Source organism: Oncorhynchus clarkii, chromosome 10, assembly GCF_045791955.1.
Source record: "Oncorhynchus clarkii lewisi isolate Uvic-CL-2024 chromosome 10, UVic_Ocla_1.0, whole genome shotgun sequence".
Classification (NCBI taxonomy): Eukaryota; Metazoa; Chordata; class Actinopteri; order Salmoniformes; family Salmonidae; genus Oncorhynchus; species Oncorhynchus clarkii.
In genome coordinates, this window is record NC_092156.1 from 34,648,132 (window position 1) to 34,667,716 (window position 19,585).

General features: G+C 44.1%; 1 protein-coding gene across 3 annotated transcripts; it reads left to right on the plus strand.

The window, feature by feature from the left end:
• Positions 1-9,870: 9,870 nt before the first annotated feature.
• On the plus strand, positions 9,871-19,379 carry LOC139418326 (diacylglycerol O-acyltransferase 2-like). 3 transcript variants are annotated; one of them, XM_071167694.1, is made up of 8 exons: positions 9,871-10,334; positions 10,731-10,821; positions 11,200-11,307; positions 11,477-11,547; positions 11,670-11,874; positions 12,077-12,251; positions 16,904-17,088; positions 17,441-19,379. In XM_071167694.1, the coding sequence occupies exons 1-8, from the start codon at positions 10,323-10,325 to the stop codon at positions 17,593-17,595; spliced, it is 1,002 nt and encodes a 333-aa protein (XP_071023795.1). In that variant the 5' UTR covers positions 9,871-10,322; the 3' UTR covers positions 17,596-19,379. The 3 variants fall into 3 exon arrangements, with proteins under 3 accessions (XP_071023795.1, XP_071023794.1, XP_071023796.1); XM_071167693.1 differs by lacking the exons at positions 16,904-17,088; positions 17,441-19,379 and adding an exon at positions 15,886-16,277 and having other exon boundaries at positions 9,894-10,334; XM_071167695.1 differs by lacking the exons at positions 16,904-17,088; positions 17,441-19,379 and adding an exon at positions 15,886-16,277 and having other exon boundaries at positions 9,894-10,198.
• Positions 19,380-19,585: the final 206 nt, after the last annotated feature.

Genomic DNA, 19,585 nt, shown 5'->3' on the forward strand with positions numbered 1-19,585 from the left:
GACTGGAGTCTTTGACAATTTTTGGGGCCTTCCTCTGACACCACCTAGTACATAAACTCAGCAAAAAAAGAAACGTCCTCTCACTGTCAGCTGCGTTTATTTTCAGCAAACTGAACATGTGTAAATATTTGTACAGTGAGGGAAAAAAGTATTTGATCCCCTGCTGATTTTGTACGTTTGCCCACTGTCAAAGAAATGATCAGTCTATAATTTTAATGGTAGATTTATTTTAACAGTGAGAGACAGAATAACAACAACAAAATCCAGAAAAACGCATGTCAAAAATGTTATAAATTGATTAGCATTTTAATGAGGGAAATAAGTATTTGACCCCATCTCAATCAGAAAGATTTCTGGCTCCCAGGTGTCTTTTATACAGGTAACGAGCTAAGATTAGGAGCACACTCTTAAAGGGAGTGCTCCTAATCTCAGTTTGTTACCTGTATAAAAGACACCCGTCCACAAAAGCAATCAATTAATCAGATTCCAAACTCTCCACCATGGCCAAGACCAAAGAGCTCTCCAAGAATGTCAGGGACAAGATTGTAGACCTACACAAGGCTGGAATGGGCTACAAGACCATCGCCAAGCAGCTTGGTGAGAAGGTGACAACAGTTGGTGCGATTATTCGCAAATGGAAGAAACACAAAATAACTGTCAATCTCCCTCGGCCTGGAGCTCCATGCAAGATCTCATCTCGTGGAGCTGCAATGATCGTGAGAATGGTGAGGAATCAGCCCAGAACTACACGGGAGGATCTTGTCAATGATCTCAAGGCAGCTGGGACCATAGTCACCAAGAAAACAATAGGTAACACACTACGCCGTGAAGGACTGAAATCCTGCAGCGCCCGCAAGGTCCCCCTGCTCAAGAAAGCACATATACATGCCCATCTGAAGTTTGCCAATGAACATCTGAATGATTCAGAGGACAACTGGGTGAAAGGGTTGTGGTCAGATGAGACCAAAATGGAGCTCTTTGGCATCAACTCAACTCGCCGTGTTTGGAGGAGGAGGAATGCTGCATTTGACCCCAAGAACACCATCCCCATCATCAAACATGGAGGTGGAAACATTATACTTTGGGGGTGTTTTTCTGCTAAGGGGATGGGACAACTTCACCGCATCAAAGGGATGATGGATGGGGCTATGTACCATCAAATCTTGGGTGAGAACCTCCTTCCCTCAGCCAGGGCATTGAAAATGGGTCGTGAGTGGGTATTCCAGCATGACAATGACCCAAAACACACGGCCAAGGCAACAAAGGAGTGGTTCAAGAAGAAGCACATTAAGGTCCTGGAGTGGCCTAGCCAGTCTCCAGACCTTAATCCCATAGAATATCTGTGGAGGGAGCTGAAGGTTCGAGTTGCCAAATGTCAGCCTCGAAACCTTAATGACTTGGAGAAGATCTGCAAAGAGGAGTGGGACAAAATCCCTCCTGAGATGTGTGCAAACCTGGTGGCCAACTACAAGAAACATCTGACCTCTGTGATTGCCAACAAGGGTTTTGCCACCAAGTACTAAGTCATGTTTGGCAGAGAGGTCAAATACTTATTTACCTCATTAAAATGCAAATCAATTTATAACATTTTTGACATGCGTTATTCTGGATTTTTTGTTGTTGTTATTCTGTCTCTCACTGTTCAAATAAACCTACCATTAAAATTATAGACTGATAATTTCTTTGTCAGTGGGCAAACGTACAAAATCAGCAGGGGATCAAATACTTTTTTCCTTCACTGTATGAACATAACAAGATTCAACAACTGAGACATGTGACTAACATAAATTGAATAATGTGTCCCTGAACAAAGGGGGGGTCAAAATCAAAAGTAACAGTCAGTATCTGGTGTGGCCACCAGCTGCATTAAGTATTGCAGTGCATCTCCTCCTCATGGACTGCACCAGATTTACCAGTTCTTGCTGTGAGATGTTACCCCAATCTTCCACCAAGGCACCTGCAAGTTCCTGGACATTTCTGGGGGGAATTGCCCTAGCCCTCATCATCCGATCCAACAGGTCCCAGACATGCTCAATGGGATTGAGATCCGGGCTTTTCGCTGGCCATGGCAGAACACTGACATTCCTGTCTTGCAGGAAATCACGCACAGAACAAGCAGTATGGCTGGTGGCATTGTCATGCTGGAGGGTCATGTCAGGATGATTCTGCAGGAGGATGTCTTCCCTGTAACGCACAGCGTTGAGATTGCCTGCAATGACAACAAGCTCAGTCTGATGATGCTGTGACACACCGCCCCAGACCATGATGGACCCTCCACCTCCAAATCGATCCCGCTCCAGAGTACAGGCCTCAGTGTAATGCTCATTCCTTCGACGATAAACGCGAATCCGACCATCGCCCCTGGTGAGACAAAACCGCGACTTGTCAGTGAAGAGCACTTTTTGCCAGTCCTCTCTGGTCCGTCCAGCGACGGTGGGTTTGTGCCCATAGGCAACGTTGTTACCGGTGATGTCTGGTGACGACCTGCCTTACAACAGGCCTACAAGCCCTCAGTCCAGCCTCTCTCAGCCTATTGCGGACCGTCTGAGCACTGATGGAGGGATTATGATTTCCTGGTGTAACTCGGGCAGATGTTGTTGCCATCCTGTACTTGTCCCGCAGGTGTGATGTTCGGATGTACCGATCCTGTGCAGGTGGAGTTACATGTGGTCTGCCACTGCGAGGACGATCAGCTGTCTGTCCTGTCACCCTGTAGCGCTGTCTTCGGCATCTCACAGTACAAACATTGCAATTTATTGCCCTGGCCACATCTGCAGTCCTCATGCCTCCTTGAAGCATGCCTAAGGCATGTTCACACAGATGAGCAGGGACCCTGGGCATCTCTCTTTTGGTGTTTTTCAGAGTCAATAGAAAGGCCTCTTTAGTGTCCTAAGTTTTCATAACTTTGACCTTAATTGCCTTCCATCTGTAAGCTGTTAGTGTTTTAACGACCGTTCCACAGGTGGATGTTCATTAATTGTTTATGGTTCATTGAACAAGCATGGGAAAAAAAACCTTTACAATGAAGATCTGTGAAGTTATTTGGATTTTTACGAATTATCTTTGAAAGACAGGGTCCTGAAAAAGGGACGTTTCTTTTTTTCTGAGTTTAGGTCCTAGATGTCAGGAAGCTTGGCCCCAGTGATGTGCTGGGCCTTATGCATTACCCTCTGTAGCGGCTTTACGGTCAAATGTCAAGCAGTTGCCATACCAGGTGGTGATGCAACCGGTCATGATGCTCTCGGTGGTGCAGCTGTAGAACTTTTTGAAGATCTTGGGACCCATGCCAAATCTTTTCAGTCTCCTGAGGGGAAAAGGTGTTGTCATGCCCTCTTCACAACTGTCTTGGAGTGTTTGGACCATGATAGTTTGTGGCCCTTTGAAGGGAAACAGGTGACGCTAGGCATATAGAGCACCAGTAGATCTACACTTTTAGAAAAAAGTGTCCCAAAAGGGTTCTTCGGTTGTCCCCATAGGATACATATTTTTGCTTAGAGGTACAACCCTTTTTGATTCTAGGTAGAACCCTTTTGGATTCCATGTAGAACACTCTGTGGAAAGGGTTACTCTTGGATCCCAAAATGGTTATACCTTGAACCAAAAGGGTTCTATCTAGAACCAAAACAGGTTCTTCAAAGGGTCCTCTTATGGGGAAAGTCCCATTTTAGGTTCTAGATAGCATCTTTTTTTCTAAGAGTGTAGCCTATTTAAGAAATGTGCCAGAGATATAATCAATAATCAACTCAATAAGAAACATATCCAAGATAATGTAGCTTATGGTGAGTCCCTTTTAATATTTATTAATATTTGGAGAGTCCACACCTTGCTTTTCATATTCCACAGCCCCTGAATAGCCAGATGTGGTAATCAACACACGCTTTCGGAAGGGCCCTTCCATCTCTATAGTATTAGACCTACAGGCCTCCTCCCATGGTCTCGAAAGTCAAAAGACAATGGGCTTGTTCGACATTGCAGCCAAAGGTGCAGGCAACTACCAACTTACTGATCTACAAAGAACATTGCATCATAAATAACTACTCATTATTATTTGTAGATCAGTCAGTCTCAATTTACTCATGATACATTACAGTAATGATCATTTTCGAACACAGCCATAGTCAGAAGACATATAAGGAGCGTATCAGATACACAAATTCTGGGCAGGCGTGTGTAGAACATCAGATGTTTTCAACACAGGAGGTTGGTGACACCTTAGTTAGGGAGGATGGGCTCATGGTAATGGCTGGAGCGGAATCAGTGGAATGGTATCAAATACATCATGCCATTCCATTCGCGCCATTCCAACCATTGTTATGAGCTGTCCTCTCAGCAGCCTCCACTGCTTTCCAATGCCAGGATAAGCTTTTACGTCTCATGAACCACATGAATATCATATAATTATCTTCTAATATGAGCAGGCTTGCGCAGAATGCATATCTGGAATGCATGCATTCATGTAAGATGTAAATGTGCGTCCAAGCTGGTACATTGCGATTGACATGATTTCCCGAAACTTGCCAAGCACTCCATGCATTGTCTCCCTGTTATGAGCTGTCACCAATGGCTGTCATCAGAGATGGAAGAGGAAGTGCCGCTCGCTGTTTTTTTGTTTTGTTTTCTGGTTCAATGAAAGTCAATGAAACAAGTAGACCAGGCTGACCTGCTATTGCATTGGTGTCTATGGGAGACACCCAGTTAAGTAGACTGGAACTTACCATTTTTTCCAATGGTAAATGGCCTGAGTGAACTATCTTTAGTTACCCACCAACTTTTCTGTCACTTGACAGTCTAGACCAGGGGTGTCAAACTCATTCCATGGAGGACCTATTGTCTGCAGGTTTTTGTTTTTTCCTTTCAATTAAGCCCTAGACAACCAGGTGTGGGGAGTTCCTTACTAATTAGTGACCTTAATTCATTAATCAAGTACAAGGGGAGAGCAAAAACCCGCACTCGGCCCTCCGTGGAATGAGTCTGACACCTATGGTCTAGACTCTAGAGTTTAGACCGAGTAGTATAGACACAGATAGAACAATGAGCCAGACGTTTCACCAGATGTTTCATCTGAGCCAAATATGGTGATGAGAGGAAGCCCAGTGGCCGGCAGTGGGAGAAGATTGAGTGAGATGGATTTCGGACAACATTCTGCTAATTTTCTCATCGATGAAACCTTTGATCTCAATATATTTTTCTGTTCCTAAAACTAGAATCTATTACGAACAGAGTGGACTAAGTTTTGTAGATTTTACCGTTTGCCAAAGTTTCTGAAAATTAGAAGGAGTGCAAGGGCGAATTGAGTTATTGCAAACGTGCACTTCGTGAAGTAGGCATTCCCTAATGGAAATATGAAAATAAATACTCAAACACACCAATAGGATCTCGCTAGCTCATACATGGCTCTGCCCACCTCCTTGCTTGTTCTGCCCACTATGATTATTTTGTCGCATTGAAAATGACAGGCTGGGGTTTTGGGGCCGTCGTTGACTGAGGTTGGTGGATGAAGGAGTTGTGACACTTCTTATGCTCTCAAAATGTTGGCACCCGGAGAATACACGTTTCAGAGGTGAGCAGGACGATCAAGAGATGGAGTTATGTCGGGATGCCACCAGGCCACTAGCAAAGCCGGTAGAAGAGGAATATTGGGACAGGAACATGGAAAAGTGGATTTCGGAGGAGGAATGGAGGAGGGCAAAGAGAAAGGAGAGGTCAAAGGGAATGAGGAAAGCTGAGGTTAAATCTGAATTTGATGAAGATAGTGATTAAAAGGGAGATGGTCTGTCGAAGATGACTGGGGTCAAGTAAAAACAGAGTGAGATGTCTGAACAGAGTGAGATGTCTGCCAGACCGAGTTCTGGAGGTAAAATGGAAGTGAATGAGGGAGTTTTAAGTGAGATGAAAGGTGCGGTGAGTCTTGCATCGATGGACATGGTTATAATAAAGTTGAGTTTGGCCCAGTGGGAGTGAGATTCAGGCCTTTTGGCTGTTCCATGTGTGGTATCAGGTTGGGTGGAAAAGATGTTGAGTACTGTTAAATCAGTGAAGGTAACTCAAAGTGGACTTGTAATGTTTGTCTGTGTTTCTTCTGCCAAAAGGGAATGGCCACGCAACTCGGGTCAAGTACAGTTTCTTAATTTGCTCTTAGGAACATGGCACCATTGAAATGATTGATTTCTGGGGTACCGTTTAGTGTGGAGGTGGAGCAACTGAAGTTGAACATCCCTGGTGTTTGTGACGCCCGTCGTTTGGTGTGACGCAGACCCGATAGGGAGTGTGGTGAAGCAGAGTTGTCACAGGTGTCCTCTGTCCTTTTGCGTTTTGAATCAGAGTCATGTTAGGATATATCAGTCATCCTGTTAGAGCTTAAGTGCCGAATCCATATCGGTGTTTCGGGTAAAATGCTTATGGTCATGTCGCAGCAGTGTGTAGGAAAGAGATTCCAAGATGTGAGAAGTGTGCAGGAGTGCATGGGACAGAGGATTATGTTGTTTCGGTGGAAAGAGTTGTCTGTGTCAACTGTAGGGCTGCCTATGTTGCTGGGGATCAGAAGTGTCTGGTGAAAGAGAGGCAGGTTGAGGTGGCCAGAGTCAGAGTAGTGCAGAAGGTGTCGTATGCTGAGGCAGTGAAGAAAGTAGAGGAGGATGGGTCAAGAGTGAGGAATCCTGAGAGGATCCCTGTGAGTAGTAGATCTGTGCAGCACAGAGGGATAAGCAAACGAGTGAAATATATATTTTTATTTTATTTATTTCACCTGTATTTAACCAGGTAGGCCAGTTGAGAACAAGTTCTCATTTACAACTGCGACCTGGCCAAGATAGAGCAAAGCAGTGCGACAAAAAACAACACAGAGTTACACATGGGAAAAACAAACGTACAGTCAATAACACAATAGAAAAGTCTATATACAGTGTGCGCAAATGTAGTATGATTAAGTAGGTAAGGCAATAAATACAGTGAGGGAAAAAAGTATTTGATCCCCTGCTGATTTTGTACGTTTGCCCACTGACAAAGAAATGATCCGTCTATAATTTTAATGGTAGGTTTATTTGAACAGTGAGAGACAGAATAACAACAAAAAAATCCAGAAAAACGCATGTCAGAAATGTTATAAATTGATTAGCATTTTAAAGAGGGAAATAAGTATTTGACCCCATCTCAATCAGAAAGATTTCTGGCTCCCAGGTGTCTTTTATACAGGTAACGAGCTGAGATTAGGAGCACACTCTTAAAGGGAGTGCTCCTAATCTCAGTTTGTTACCTGTATAAAATATACCCGTCCACAGAAGCAATCAATCAAATCGGTGGGTACGGTGGGATTCTAAATGGTCGGTGATCTGTTTGTTAACAAGACTTTAGAAAGGCAGGGTGGGATAGATATAGGTCTGTAACAGTTTGGGTCTAGAGTGTCACCCCCTTTGAAGAGGGGGATGACCGCGGCAGCTTTCCAATCTTTAGAGATCTCAGACGATATGAAAGAGAGGTTGAACAGGCTAGTAATAGGGGTTGTAACAATTACGGCGGATAATTTTAGAAAGAGACGGTCCAGATTGTCTAGCCCAGCTGATTTGTAGGGGACCATATTTTGCAGCTCTTTCAGAACATCAGCTATCTGGATTTGGGTGAAGGAGAAATGGGTGAGGCTTGGGCAAGTTGCTGTGGGGGGTGCAGTGCTGTTGACCGGGGTAGGGGTAGCCAGGTGGAAAACATGGCCAGCCTTAAAGAAATGCTTATTGAGATTCTCGATTATTGTAGATTATCGGTGGTGACAGTGTTTCCTAGTCTCAGTGCAGTGGGCAGCTGGGAGGAGGTGCTCTTATTCTCCATGGACTTTACAGTGTCCCAGAACTTTTTGGAATTAGTGCTACAGGATGCAAATTTCTGTTTGAAAAAGCTAGCCTTTGCTTTCCTAACTGACTGTGTATATTGGTTCCTAACTTCCCTGAAAAGTTGCATATCGCAGGGCTAATCGATGCTAATGCAGTAACGCCACAGGATGTTTTTGTGCTGGTCAAGTGCAGTTAGGTCTGGAGTGAACCAAGGGCTATATCTGTTCTTAGTTCTACATTTTTTTGAACGGGGCATGCTTATTTAAAATAGTGAGGAAAGCATTTTTAAAGAATAACCAGGCATCCTCTACTGACGGAATGAGGTCAATATCCTTCCAGGATACCTGGGGCAGGTAGATGAAAAAGGCCTGCTCGCTGAAGTTTTTCAGGGAGCGTTTGACAGTGATGAGTGGAGGTCATTTGACCGCTGACCCATTACGGATGCAGGCAATGAGGCAGTTATCGCTGAGAACCTGGTTGAAGACTGCAGAGGTGTATATAAAGGGCAGGTTGGTCAGGATGATATCTATGAGGTGCCCGTGTTTACGGATTTAGGGTTGTACCTGGTGGGTTCCATGATAATTTGTGAGATTGAGGGCATCTAGCTTAGATTGTAGGACGGCCGGGGTGTTAAGCATGTCCCAGTTTAGGTCACCTAACAGTACAAACTCTGAAGATAAATGGGGGGCAATTAATTCACATATGGTGTCCAGGGCACAGCTGGGGGTTGAGGGGGATCTATAACAAGTGGCAACAGTGAGAGACTTATTTCTGGAAAGGTGGATTTTTAAAAGTAGAACCTCAAACTGTTTGTGCACAGACCTGGATAGCATGACAGAACTCTGCAGGGAACTCTGCAGTAGCTTGCAACTCCACTCCCTTTGGCAGTTCTATCTTGGTGGAAAATGTTGTCGTTGGGGATGGAAATATTGGAATTTTTGGTGGCCTTCCTAAGCCAGGATTCAGACACGGCTAGGACATCTGGATTGGCAGAGTGTGCTAAAGCATTGAGTAAAACAAACTTAGGGAGGAGGCTTCTGATGCATGAAACCAAGGCTTTTGCGGTTACAGAAGTCAACAAAGGATAGCGCCTGGGGAATAGGAGTGGAACTAGGGGCTACAGGGCCTGGGTTAACCTCTACATCACCAGTGGAACAGAGGAGGAGTCGGATGAGGGTACGGCTAAAGGCTATAAGAACTGGTTGTCTAGTGCGTTGGGGACAGAGAATAAAAGGAGCAGATATATGCTTCAGTAAGGTTGGCTTCTTATCGTTCATAGCAATGGTAATCAACGTATCGCTGAAATGGAACGTAAATCACAGAAAATATGGGTTGTGGTGGCAGCTGCAGAGACGTACTTGAGTGTATGAGATACAGGGTGTGTTGAGTGGTGGTGTTCTGTCCTCCCAGGCAGTTGGCATGGTGCAGGAACAGATAAGGTCAAAGTAGTGGAAAGGGGTAGGGTTAGTGTTAGTTGGGTGTTTTTTTTTATTTTCCTTTTTTGCCATTTTGTATCAAAAAGTATAATGGAATTATACTATTGTCCAATTGGGGGCGGTAATGCAACATATTGAACGCCAACCGCAGTTAAACCACACAGAAGAAGAATCCAGGCTGCTGTCTATCGTTTGACCAAATACTTTTTATAGCTAAACCAAGATAGACCACAGCCCGTCGTTTCTATTGGGAACAAATGAGTCATAGTGGGCAGAGCCAAGCACAAGCTGGCAGGTCCTATTGGTGCGTTCTTACAGACATTTGCATATTTCCGTTAGGGAACGTCTGCTCTGTGAAGTGTGCGGGTGCAAAAACCCAATTCGCCTTTGCACTCCTTCTTAAACAATGCAATTTTTTTTACATCTTTGGGGAAAAGTCTAAAAAACGTTGTTCGCTCTGTTCGTAACAGATTATAGTGTTTGGAAAAATTCTGCGGAACGTTGGACAAAATCAATCTAACGTCATCACTACCATATTTATTATTGAGTGGAAACGCCAAGCGGATGCTTCATATTTATACATCCAGTGAAATATCTGTCTCATTGTTCTATCTGCGGTTCGACTGTTGATCCGGAAACTCACTGAGGGACATACTCTTCCGCTCCGAGATTTGTTCTAGTAAATAGATGATATTGAGTTACTATTAAAGATAAAAGTATTGTTAATATGGTAACTTGTTCTACTGTCAATGGTTCAACATATTAGACACACTAACAATAGCTCGTTAGTGTGTCAAAGTGTTGGGGGAGTGGAAGTGATCGTTATTTGCCATATATGCAACTTGAACTGTGATCGAAGTAGCCTACGTCCATGCAAGATATAACGTCAGGTCTGCTAGGCTACTCCGGACAGTCGATCGAAGTAGCCTACGTCCATGCAAGGTATAACGTTAGGTCTACTAGGCTACTCCGGACAGTCGATCGAAGTAGCCTACGTCCATGCAGGGTATAACGTTAGGTCTACTAGGCTACTCCGGACAGTTGCTCTGTGAACAATTTAGGGGAAATGACAGGAAAGGTAACAGGAATCAAATCCTTTTCCTATTAAATGTAATTTAATCAGTTTGCCAAAATGCATTGTCGTTTGTCAATTATATTATTTTGGTGGATTATCGATGTTACATTTAATACATTGCCCTGATCTTTTGATTGATATTCCGTAGGCTAGACATAATTATATATTGATGCACAGACATTAGTGCTATCGCCAATGTTAACGTCACAAGTAAAATTGAATTTAGATTAGTGATGTAGACAATACCACTGCATTTGATTTATCATCTCAAGTCTCCAACAAGTGTAGTAGCCTAGCCTAAAGGCCTACACGTCCCCAAGACAATCTCATTTGAAACACACAAATTGCTGACAGATGGGAATGCCTGATCATATTGAACTATCTATTTTTGCTCTTTAGGTTGAAGGGATGAAGCAGAAAAAGACTAAATTGAAGGATTTCCTCGAGAATATCAGTGTGCTGCAATGGATACTGACCTTCCTCTTATTAGGTGAGACCCCATGTTTACATGTATCTGTGCTTGTACATTTGTGTGTGTGAGAGAGAAACATGCTTTTTAATTAAATGTTTGTAACCATTATTTAACTAGGCAAGTCAGTTAAGAACAACTTCTTATTTACAATGACTGCCTACACCGACCTAACCCAGACAATGCTGGGCCAATTGTTCACCGCCCTATGGGACTCCCAATCACAGCCGGATGTGATACAGCCTGGAATCAACCTGGGTCTGTAGTGACGTCTCTAGCACTTAGATGCAGTGCCTTGCGCCACTCGGGAGCCCTTATGCTGACTGGCATTGAGCATAATGTATGTGTCATATTTTGCATCCCTCCCTGTGGACCCACTCACCATTCCCTATTCCTCAGGTCTGGCTTGTATTGGGTTGATGGTGTACCTTATGTTTACCTCTCTGTGGCCACTGCCTACTCTCTACTTCATATGGCAGTTGAAGGACTGGCACACACCTGAAAGAGGTACTGGCATACTGAATGTTGCCCTGAATTCTTCAATGTTGTGCATTTTTCAAGTGATACTAATCTCTTTTTTAAGGTCTCTTTTAACTCTCAAGTAAACAAAAAAATGAATTCCTGAATGTGTGCAACTTAATTTGCTTGTGTGAAAGTTCTGCTCTGTCACCACCAGGTGGCAGGAGAACTGCATTTGTGAGAAACTGGAAAATGTGGAAACATGTAAGGGACTACTTCCCAATGAAGGTATGTTGATGATGACAAGCTTTGTAAATTGACCTGAATGATTGTTTTGTTTTTTGTCTTAATCATTTTAAACACCCTGCTTCTCTCTCCCAATCTGTATATCTCTCCCTGCCTTTGTTCAGTTGGTGAAGACAGCAGAGTTGAATCCAAACAAGAACTACATCTTAGGGTGTCATCCTCATGGAGTCATGAGTATGGGAGCCTTTACCTCTTTCAGCACTGAGGCCTGTGGCTTTATGGACCTCTTCCCTGGGGTGCGCTCCTGCCTCTGCATACTAGGTGGCATCTTCAAGGTCCCCCTCTACAGGGAATATGCCATGGCCACAGGTATATATGGCTTCCAGGGAAGTTTAGCTCTCTGGAAGCTGTAGTAGTGGATATTGTAAGGAGATGTAAATGTTTTCTGTGAGGAAAAGGGATGTTGTGGTGTTGCCAATCAATCACCATGAATTCCCCCCTTAATGTAACACAATATCCTTTTACTCGCCTCTGTTCAATAAATTACTCTGTCTGTTATTCCTCTCATCAGGTTGTTATCCAGTCAGCAGGCCCAGTCTAGAGCACCTTCTGTCTAAAAGTGGGAAAGGCAATGCGGTAGTGATTGTGATAGGGGGCGCTGCTGAGTCTCTGCTGAGTCTGCCTGGGGTCAATACTGTGTATATGAAGCAGAGGAAAGGCTTCGTCCGGGTGGCCCTGGAGTTTGGGTGAGTTATCTATCTTATCACTCACACTGATGCAGACTACTGCCAATCTAGTAAGGCCAACCTTACTTTGCTACCTGACACCTTTACGGTTTTTACTTTTTAATTACCGTTTATATTTTGGGATTTTCCCTTACTCAACTTTTTTTCATTCAACTTTTTCACTCCGGAAGCTTTATCGGGACATGGTTCGTCAGGACCTCATACAGTCGAAGCTAAGTAGTAACATTAACATGATGCCTTCTAATTGCAGTCGCTGTACTCATAATATACAGGAGAACGATCGCCTTATGGCGAGGATAGCTGTGCTACAAGTCAGCTTCAGACGCAATCGTTAGGCAAGGGTAATTTCAGTGTAGGAAAGGATGAAACAGCGTGTGCCACCAGTAAGTACAAATAGTAACGTTAGTATAAATCCCCTGGCACAGTCCCCGCAGCCGGACAACATTCATGGTTTCTGGAGGGAAATGCTGTAGAAATGCTCAACCGCTGTCGCTCATTCAGCCGACAAACTTTCAACCGGTTTTCCCCATTAAGCAACGAGTCGGAGTCAGAGGCCGAGCCTTCTCTTGTCTCTACTCCTCCCGTTACGGGGTCTGAGACACCGAAGCTTCCCACCATTAGCTCTGACATATTGAAAACCCTAGTCATTGGCGACTCCATTACCTGCAGTATTAGACTTAAAACGAATCATCCAGCGATCATACACTGTTTACCAGGGGGCAGGGCTACCGACGTTAAGGCTAATCTGAAGATGGTGCTGGCTAAAGCTAAAACTGGCGAGTATAGAGATTGTTATCCACGTCGGCACCAACGATGTTAGGATGAAACAGTCAGAGGTCACAAAGCGCAACATAGCTTCAGCGTGTAAATCAGCTAGAAAGATGTCGGCATCGAGTAATTGTCTCTGGCCCCCTCCCAGTCAGGGGGAGTGATGAGCTCTACAGCAGAGTCTCACAACTCAATCGCTGGTTGAAAACTGTTTTCTGCCCTCCCAAAAGATAGAAATGTAGATAATTGGCCCTCTTTCTGGGACTCACCCACAAACAGGACCAAGCCTGGCCTGCTGAGGAGTGATGGACTCCATCCTAGCTGGAGGGGTGCTCTCATCTTATCTACCAGCATAGACAGGGCTCTAACTTCTAGCTCCACAATGAAATAGGGTGCAGGCCAGGCAGCAGGTTGTTAGCCAGCCTGCCAGCTTAGTGAAGTCTGCCACTAGCACAGTCAGTGTAGTCAGCTCCGCTATCCCCATTGAGACCGTGTCTGTGCCTCGACCTAGGTTGTGCAAAATTAAACATGGCGGTGTTCGCCTTAGCAATCTCACTAGGATAAAGACCACCTCCATTCCTGTCATTATTGAAAGAGATCGTGATACCTCACATCTCAAAATAGGGCTACTTAATGTTAAATCCCTTGCTTCAAAGGCAATTATAGTCAATGAACTAATCACTGATCATAATCTTGATGTGATTGGACTGACTGAAACATGGCTTAAGCCTGATGAGCCATCATCGACTCAGTGGGTTTTGTCCAACATGTCTCTCTCTGGACCTACTCACTGTCACAATCATACTCTGGACCTAGTTTCGTCCCATGGAATAAATGTTGTGGATCTTAATGTTTTTCCTCATAATCCTGGACTATTGGACCACCATTTTATTACGTTTGCAATTGCAACAAATAATCTGCTCAGACCCCAACCAAGGAGCATCAAAAGTCGTGCTTTAAATTCACAGGCAACACAAAGATTCCTTGATGCCCTTCAAGATTCCCTCTGCCTACCCAAGGATGTCAGAGGACAAAAATCAGTTAACCGCCTAACTGAGGAACTCAATTTAACCTTGCGCAATACCCTAGATGCAGTTGCACCCCTAAAAACTAAAAACATTTCTCATAAGAAACTAGCTCCCTGGTATACAGAAAATACCCGAGCTCTGAAGCAAGCTTCCAGAAAATTGGAACGGAAATGGCGCCACACCAAACTGGAAGTCTTCCGACTAGCTTGGAAAGACAGTACCGTGCAGTATCGAAGAGCCCTCACTGCGGCTCGATCATCCTATTTTTTTCCAACTTAATTGAGGAAAATAAGAACAATCCAAAATTACTTTTTGATACTGTCGCAAAGCTAACTAAAAGGCAACATCCCCCAAGTGAGGATGGCTTTCACTTCAGCAGTAATAAATTAATGAACTTCTTTGAGGAAAATATCATGATTATTAGAAAGCAAATTACGGACTCCTCTTTAAATCTGCGTATTCTTTCAAAGCTCAGTTGTCCTGAGTCTGCACAACTCTGCCAGGACCTAGGATCAAGAGACACTCAAGTGTTTTAGTACTATATCAATGATGAAATGAAAATAATCATGGCCTCTAAACCTTCAAGCTGCATACTGGACCCTATTCCAACTAAACTACTGAAATAGCTGCTTCCTGTGCTTGGCCCTCCTACGTTGAACATAATAAATGGCTCTCTATCCACCGGATGTGTACCAAACTCACTAAAAGTGGCAGTAATAAAGCCAAACCTTGACCCAGAAAATATAAAAAACTATCGGCCTATATCGAATCTTCCATTCCTCTCAAACATTTTTAAAAAGTCTGTTGCGCAGCAACTCACTGACTTCCTGAAGACAAACAATGTATACGAAATGCTTCAGTCTGGTTTTAGACCCCATCATAGAACTGAGACTGCACTTGTGAAGGTGGTAAATTACCTTTTAATGGCATCAGACCGAGGCTCTGCATCTGTCCTCGTGCTCCTAGACCTTAGTGCTGCTTTTGATACCATCGATCACCACATTCTTTTGGAGAGATTGGAAACCCAAATTGGTCTACACGGACAAGTTCTGGCCTGGTTTAGATCTTATCTGTCGGAAAGATATCAGTTTGTCTTTGTGAATGGTTTGTCCTCTGACAAATCAACTGTACATTTCGGTGTTCCTCAAGGTTCTGTTTTAGGAGCACTATTGTTTTCACTATATTTTACATTTTGGGATGTCATTTGAAAACATTTAACTTTCACTGCTATGCGGATGACACACAGCTGTAAATTTCAATGAAACATGGTGAAGCCCCAAAATTGCCCTCACTAGAAGCCTGTGTTTCAGACATAAGGAAGTGGATGGCTGCAAACATTCTACGTTTAAACTCGGACAAAACAGAGATGCTTGTTCTAGGTCCCAAGAAATAAAGATCTTCTGTTGAATCTGACAATCTTAATGGTCGTACAGTCATCTCAAATAAAACTGAAGGACCTTGGCGTTACTCTGGACATTGATCTCTCTTTTGATGAACATATCAAGACTGTTTCAAGGACAGCTTTTTTCCATCTACGTAACATTGCAAAAATCAAACTTTCTGTCAAAATGATGCGGAAAAATTAATCCATGCTTTTGTTACTTCTAGGTTTGACTACTGCAATGCTCTACTTTCCGGCTAGCCGGATAAAGCACTAAATAAACTTCAGTTAGTGCTAAATACAGCTGCTAGAATCCTGACTAGAACCAAATAAATTGATCATATTACTCCAGTGCTAGCCTCCCTACACTGGCTTCCTGTCAAGGCAAGGGCTGATTTCAAGGTTTTACTGATAACCTACAAAGCATTACATGGGCTTGCTCCTACCTATCTCTCAGATTTGGTCCTGCCGTACATACCTACACGTACGTTATGGTCACAAGACGCAGGCCTCCCCCCCTTGGGTTGTGCCGTGGTGGAGATCTTTGTGGGATATACTCGGCCTTGTCTCAGGATGGTAAGTTGGTGGTTGAAGATATCCCTCTAGTGGTGTGGGGGCTGTGCCTTGGCAAAGTGGGTGGGGTTATATCCTTCCTGTTTGGCCCTGTCCGGGGGTATCATCGGATGGGGCCACAGTGTCTCCTTGACCCCTCCTGTCTCAGCCTCCAGTATTTATGCTGCAGTAGTTTGTGTCGGGGGGCTAGGGTCAGTTTGTTATATCGGGAGTACTTTTCCTGTCTTATCCGGTGTCCTGTGTGAATTTAAGTATGCTCTCTCTAATTCTCTCTTTCTCTCTTGGAGGACCTGAGCCCTAGGACTATGCCTCAGGACTACCTGGCATGATGACTCCTTGCTGTCCCCAGTCCACCTGGCCGTGCTGCTGCTCCAGTTTCAACTGTTCTGCCTGCGGCTATGGAATCCTGCCTGACCTGTTCACCGGACGTGCTACCTGTCCTAGACCTATTATTTGACTATGCTGGTCATTTATGAACATTTGAATATCTTGGCCATGTTCTGTTATCTCCACCCGGCACAGCCAGAATAGGACTGGCCACCCCTCATAGCCTGGTTCCTCTCTAGGTTTCTTCCTAGGTTTTGGCCTTTCTAGGGAGTTTTCCTAGCCAACGTGCTTCAACACCTGGATTGCTTGCTGTTTGGGGTTTTAGGCTGGGTTTCTGTACAGCACTTTGAGATATCAGCTGATGTACGAAGGGCTATATAAATACATTTGATTTGATTTATGGATGGACCAGTAGTGTATATAAAAAAATACAACCATACATCACATAGCTACATCATTGATCCACTGAACTGACTGGCTAACTGCTTGTGGCTGTGTTTTAAGAATTACTTTTTTGTACATTTATTAGATAACAACCCAGTGTGTCAGTTCTCATCTCTCTCGTTGTTCCTCAGGGCTGACCTGGTGCCTGTCTACTCGTATGGAGAGAACAATATCTTCCGCCAGGTGATCTTCACAGAGGACAGTGTGGGCTGGAGGTTGCAGCAACTCTTTAAGAAGCTCATGGGCTTTGCCCCCTGTCTGTTCGTGGGTGAATGCTGGTTCTGGATGCCTTACCACTGCCCTATTACCACTGTCGGTCAGTGACTATGTCAACGAAATGCCTTGCTTAATTTACTGATTAACTTATCATTTTGAAAATGCACAGCGTTGTCTTATGATCTACAATCACTTCCAGAGTCGCCATCGGTTACTGAGGTATAGCTTTTTTCTGTTACACAGTAGTTTGCAAAAGTAGTGGCTTCAGAAGTGTTTTAGTGAGTTTTAAAGTCACTTTAGTAATTCACTAGATTAGAAAACCGCTTCGAGTGACTCTGATTATAGAACGTAGCTTTAAACAAATGCGCTCTCTCTTTGTGATACGGTATGCACAGCAACATAGTGTTAAGTATCTCACTCTGCTCCACCCATTTTTGTGTATTCCTCTCCAGTGGGTAGTCCTATCCCAGTGCCAAAGCGGCCTTCCCCCACTCAGGAGGAAGTGGATCACTACCATGGCCTCTACATGGAGGCCCTGGCCAAGCTCTTCCATGGACACAAGGCCAGCTGTGGACTCTCAGACAGCCACGAGCTGCGCATCATATAGGCCAATCATTTAGACTGCTCCCACAAGGACTATGTGAATGACGAGATTTGTCATGGTGTCTTTCTGTCAGATACTGTAGCCAACCTCCACAGTGAGACTACTTGAATGAACATATTCCAACTCAAGATCCAGCGATGTCCCAATCATTGATCCCTGGATCCACTAAGCTGCCTGGCTAATAACTTTGGACTGTATTTACTGTAAGGGAACAGTGCATGTGCTTTAATGTACCAATAATTTAACCACTTTGGTAAGGGTTTTTTCAGTTGTTCAGGTACACAACATTTTTTTTCTTGAGGCAAGCCGAAGTCGGTAACCCCTTCGTCGGTAGGTAGGATTAGGATTCTTCAGTAAAATCTTGACTCTCATTTTCATGCACATTTTTTCATTGAGAAATACTGCACCAAACATGTAAAATGCAAAAACGTCAAAATTAATGACAGATTTCTTGAGTCATCTTAGATGAATTCGGACTATTTTGAGAAAGTGTATACTGACTAGGACTTTGGCTAGCCAACCAGCCGAACTGAAGCATACTGACGCTTTCCACTCATCCAACATCCCACATCTCAATGTTATTACCCCCCCCCCCCAACACCACAACTTTTTTATTTTTTTTTAACCCCTTTTTCTCCCCAATTTCGTGGTATCCAATTGTTGTAGTAGCTACTATCTTGTCTCATCGCTACAACTCCCGTACGGGCTCGGGAGAGACGAAGGTTGAAAGTCATGCGTCCTCCGATACACAACCCAACCAAGCCGCACTGCTTCTTAACACAGCACGCATCCAACCCGGAAGCCAGCCGCACCAATGCCCTGGAGGAAATACCTGGCCACCTTGGTTAGCGCACACTGCGCCCAGCCCGCCACAGGAGTCGCTGGTGCGCGATGAGACAAGGACACCCCTACCGACCAAGCCCTCCCTAACCCGGGCGACGCTAGGCCAATTGTGCGTCGCCCCACGGACCTCCCGGTCGCGGCCGGTTACGACAGAGCCTGGGCGCGAACCCAGGAACTCTGATGGCCCTTAACCACTGCGCCACCCGGGAGGCCAACTCAACAACTCCCGGGTAATAATATTGATTGATACTGGCAAGATGCACAGTGCAACAGGTAGATATTATATTTTTAGTAGTTGTAATGTGTGTGTTATATATCCATCACAGACCATCGGAGGTGGTGGTGGTACAGGTTGCCATGGAGATGTATGGATGAGTGGAATGCCCTGCAGGAGTTGAGGCGGAGTTTAACCTCCATAAGCCTGACAGCATGGTGCCCTCTAAAGGAGTCATTATGCTTCAGTTTGGGTGGCACCTAGCCAAACCTAACGAGTGTGCTCGCATACTCCATTGTTTGAAAAATGAGAAAAAAAGTGGCATATGAGACGCTGTAGCCAATATATACTTTCTCAAAATAGTTAGAATTAATCTAAGATAACTGAAAAATTCTGTCATTAATGTTGACGTTTTTGCCAGAGGGATCTTAGTAACACAATTGTACATCTGAAAAAGAATGCACCAAACATCTTAGTTAATGAAAAAATGTGCATGAAAATGAGTCGTCTCTCATTAAATGACACAGACATTATTAAAGAATCCCTACTGTTGACCAATCACCGACGAAGGGGCGTAGACTTCAGCTCCGAACTTAGGCTCGCCTCCAGAAAAACATTTGTGTTCCCGAACAGCGGAAAAAACCCTCACCGAAGTCCATAACGAACAAAAACGTCTCAAAATGTTGTCTTAATTAATGCACAAACTCTACTAAACAGTTTCGGCTGGGAATCATGCTGACGCCTTTAAGATACTCTCCATTTCATAACAAACAGAGATTGATTGTGATTTAGGATTTATAAGGAAATACTGTGCATACACTTCTACATGAATGTGGATGCTACCATGATTACAGGTAGTCCTGAATGAATCGTGAATAATGACGAGGGAGAAAGTTAGAGACATAAATATCAGACACCTGTGAAAGGAGGGAGAGA

Bases quoted from the DNA above. Each gene is read 5' to 3' on its own strand.
- LOC139418326 (XM_071167693.1), top strand. The intron at 11,548-11,669 runs GTATGTTGATGA...GCCTTTGTTCAG, and splicing joins GGGACTACTTCCCAATGAAG to TTGGTGAAGACAGCAGAGTT. The intron at 12,252-15,885 runs GTGAGTTATCTA...CCTATCTCTCAG, and splicing joins CGGGTGGCCCTGGAGTTTGG to ATTTGGTCCTGCCGTACATA.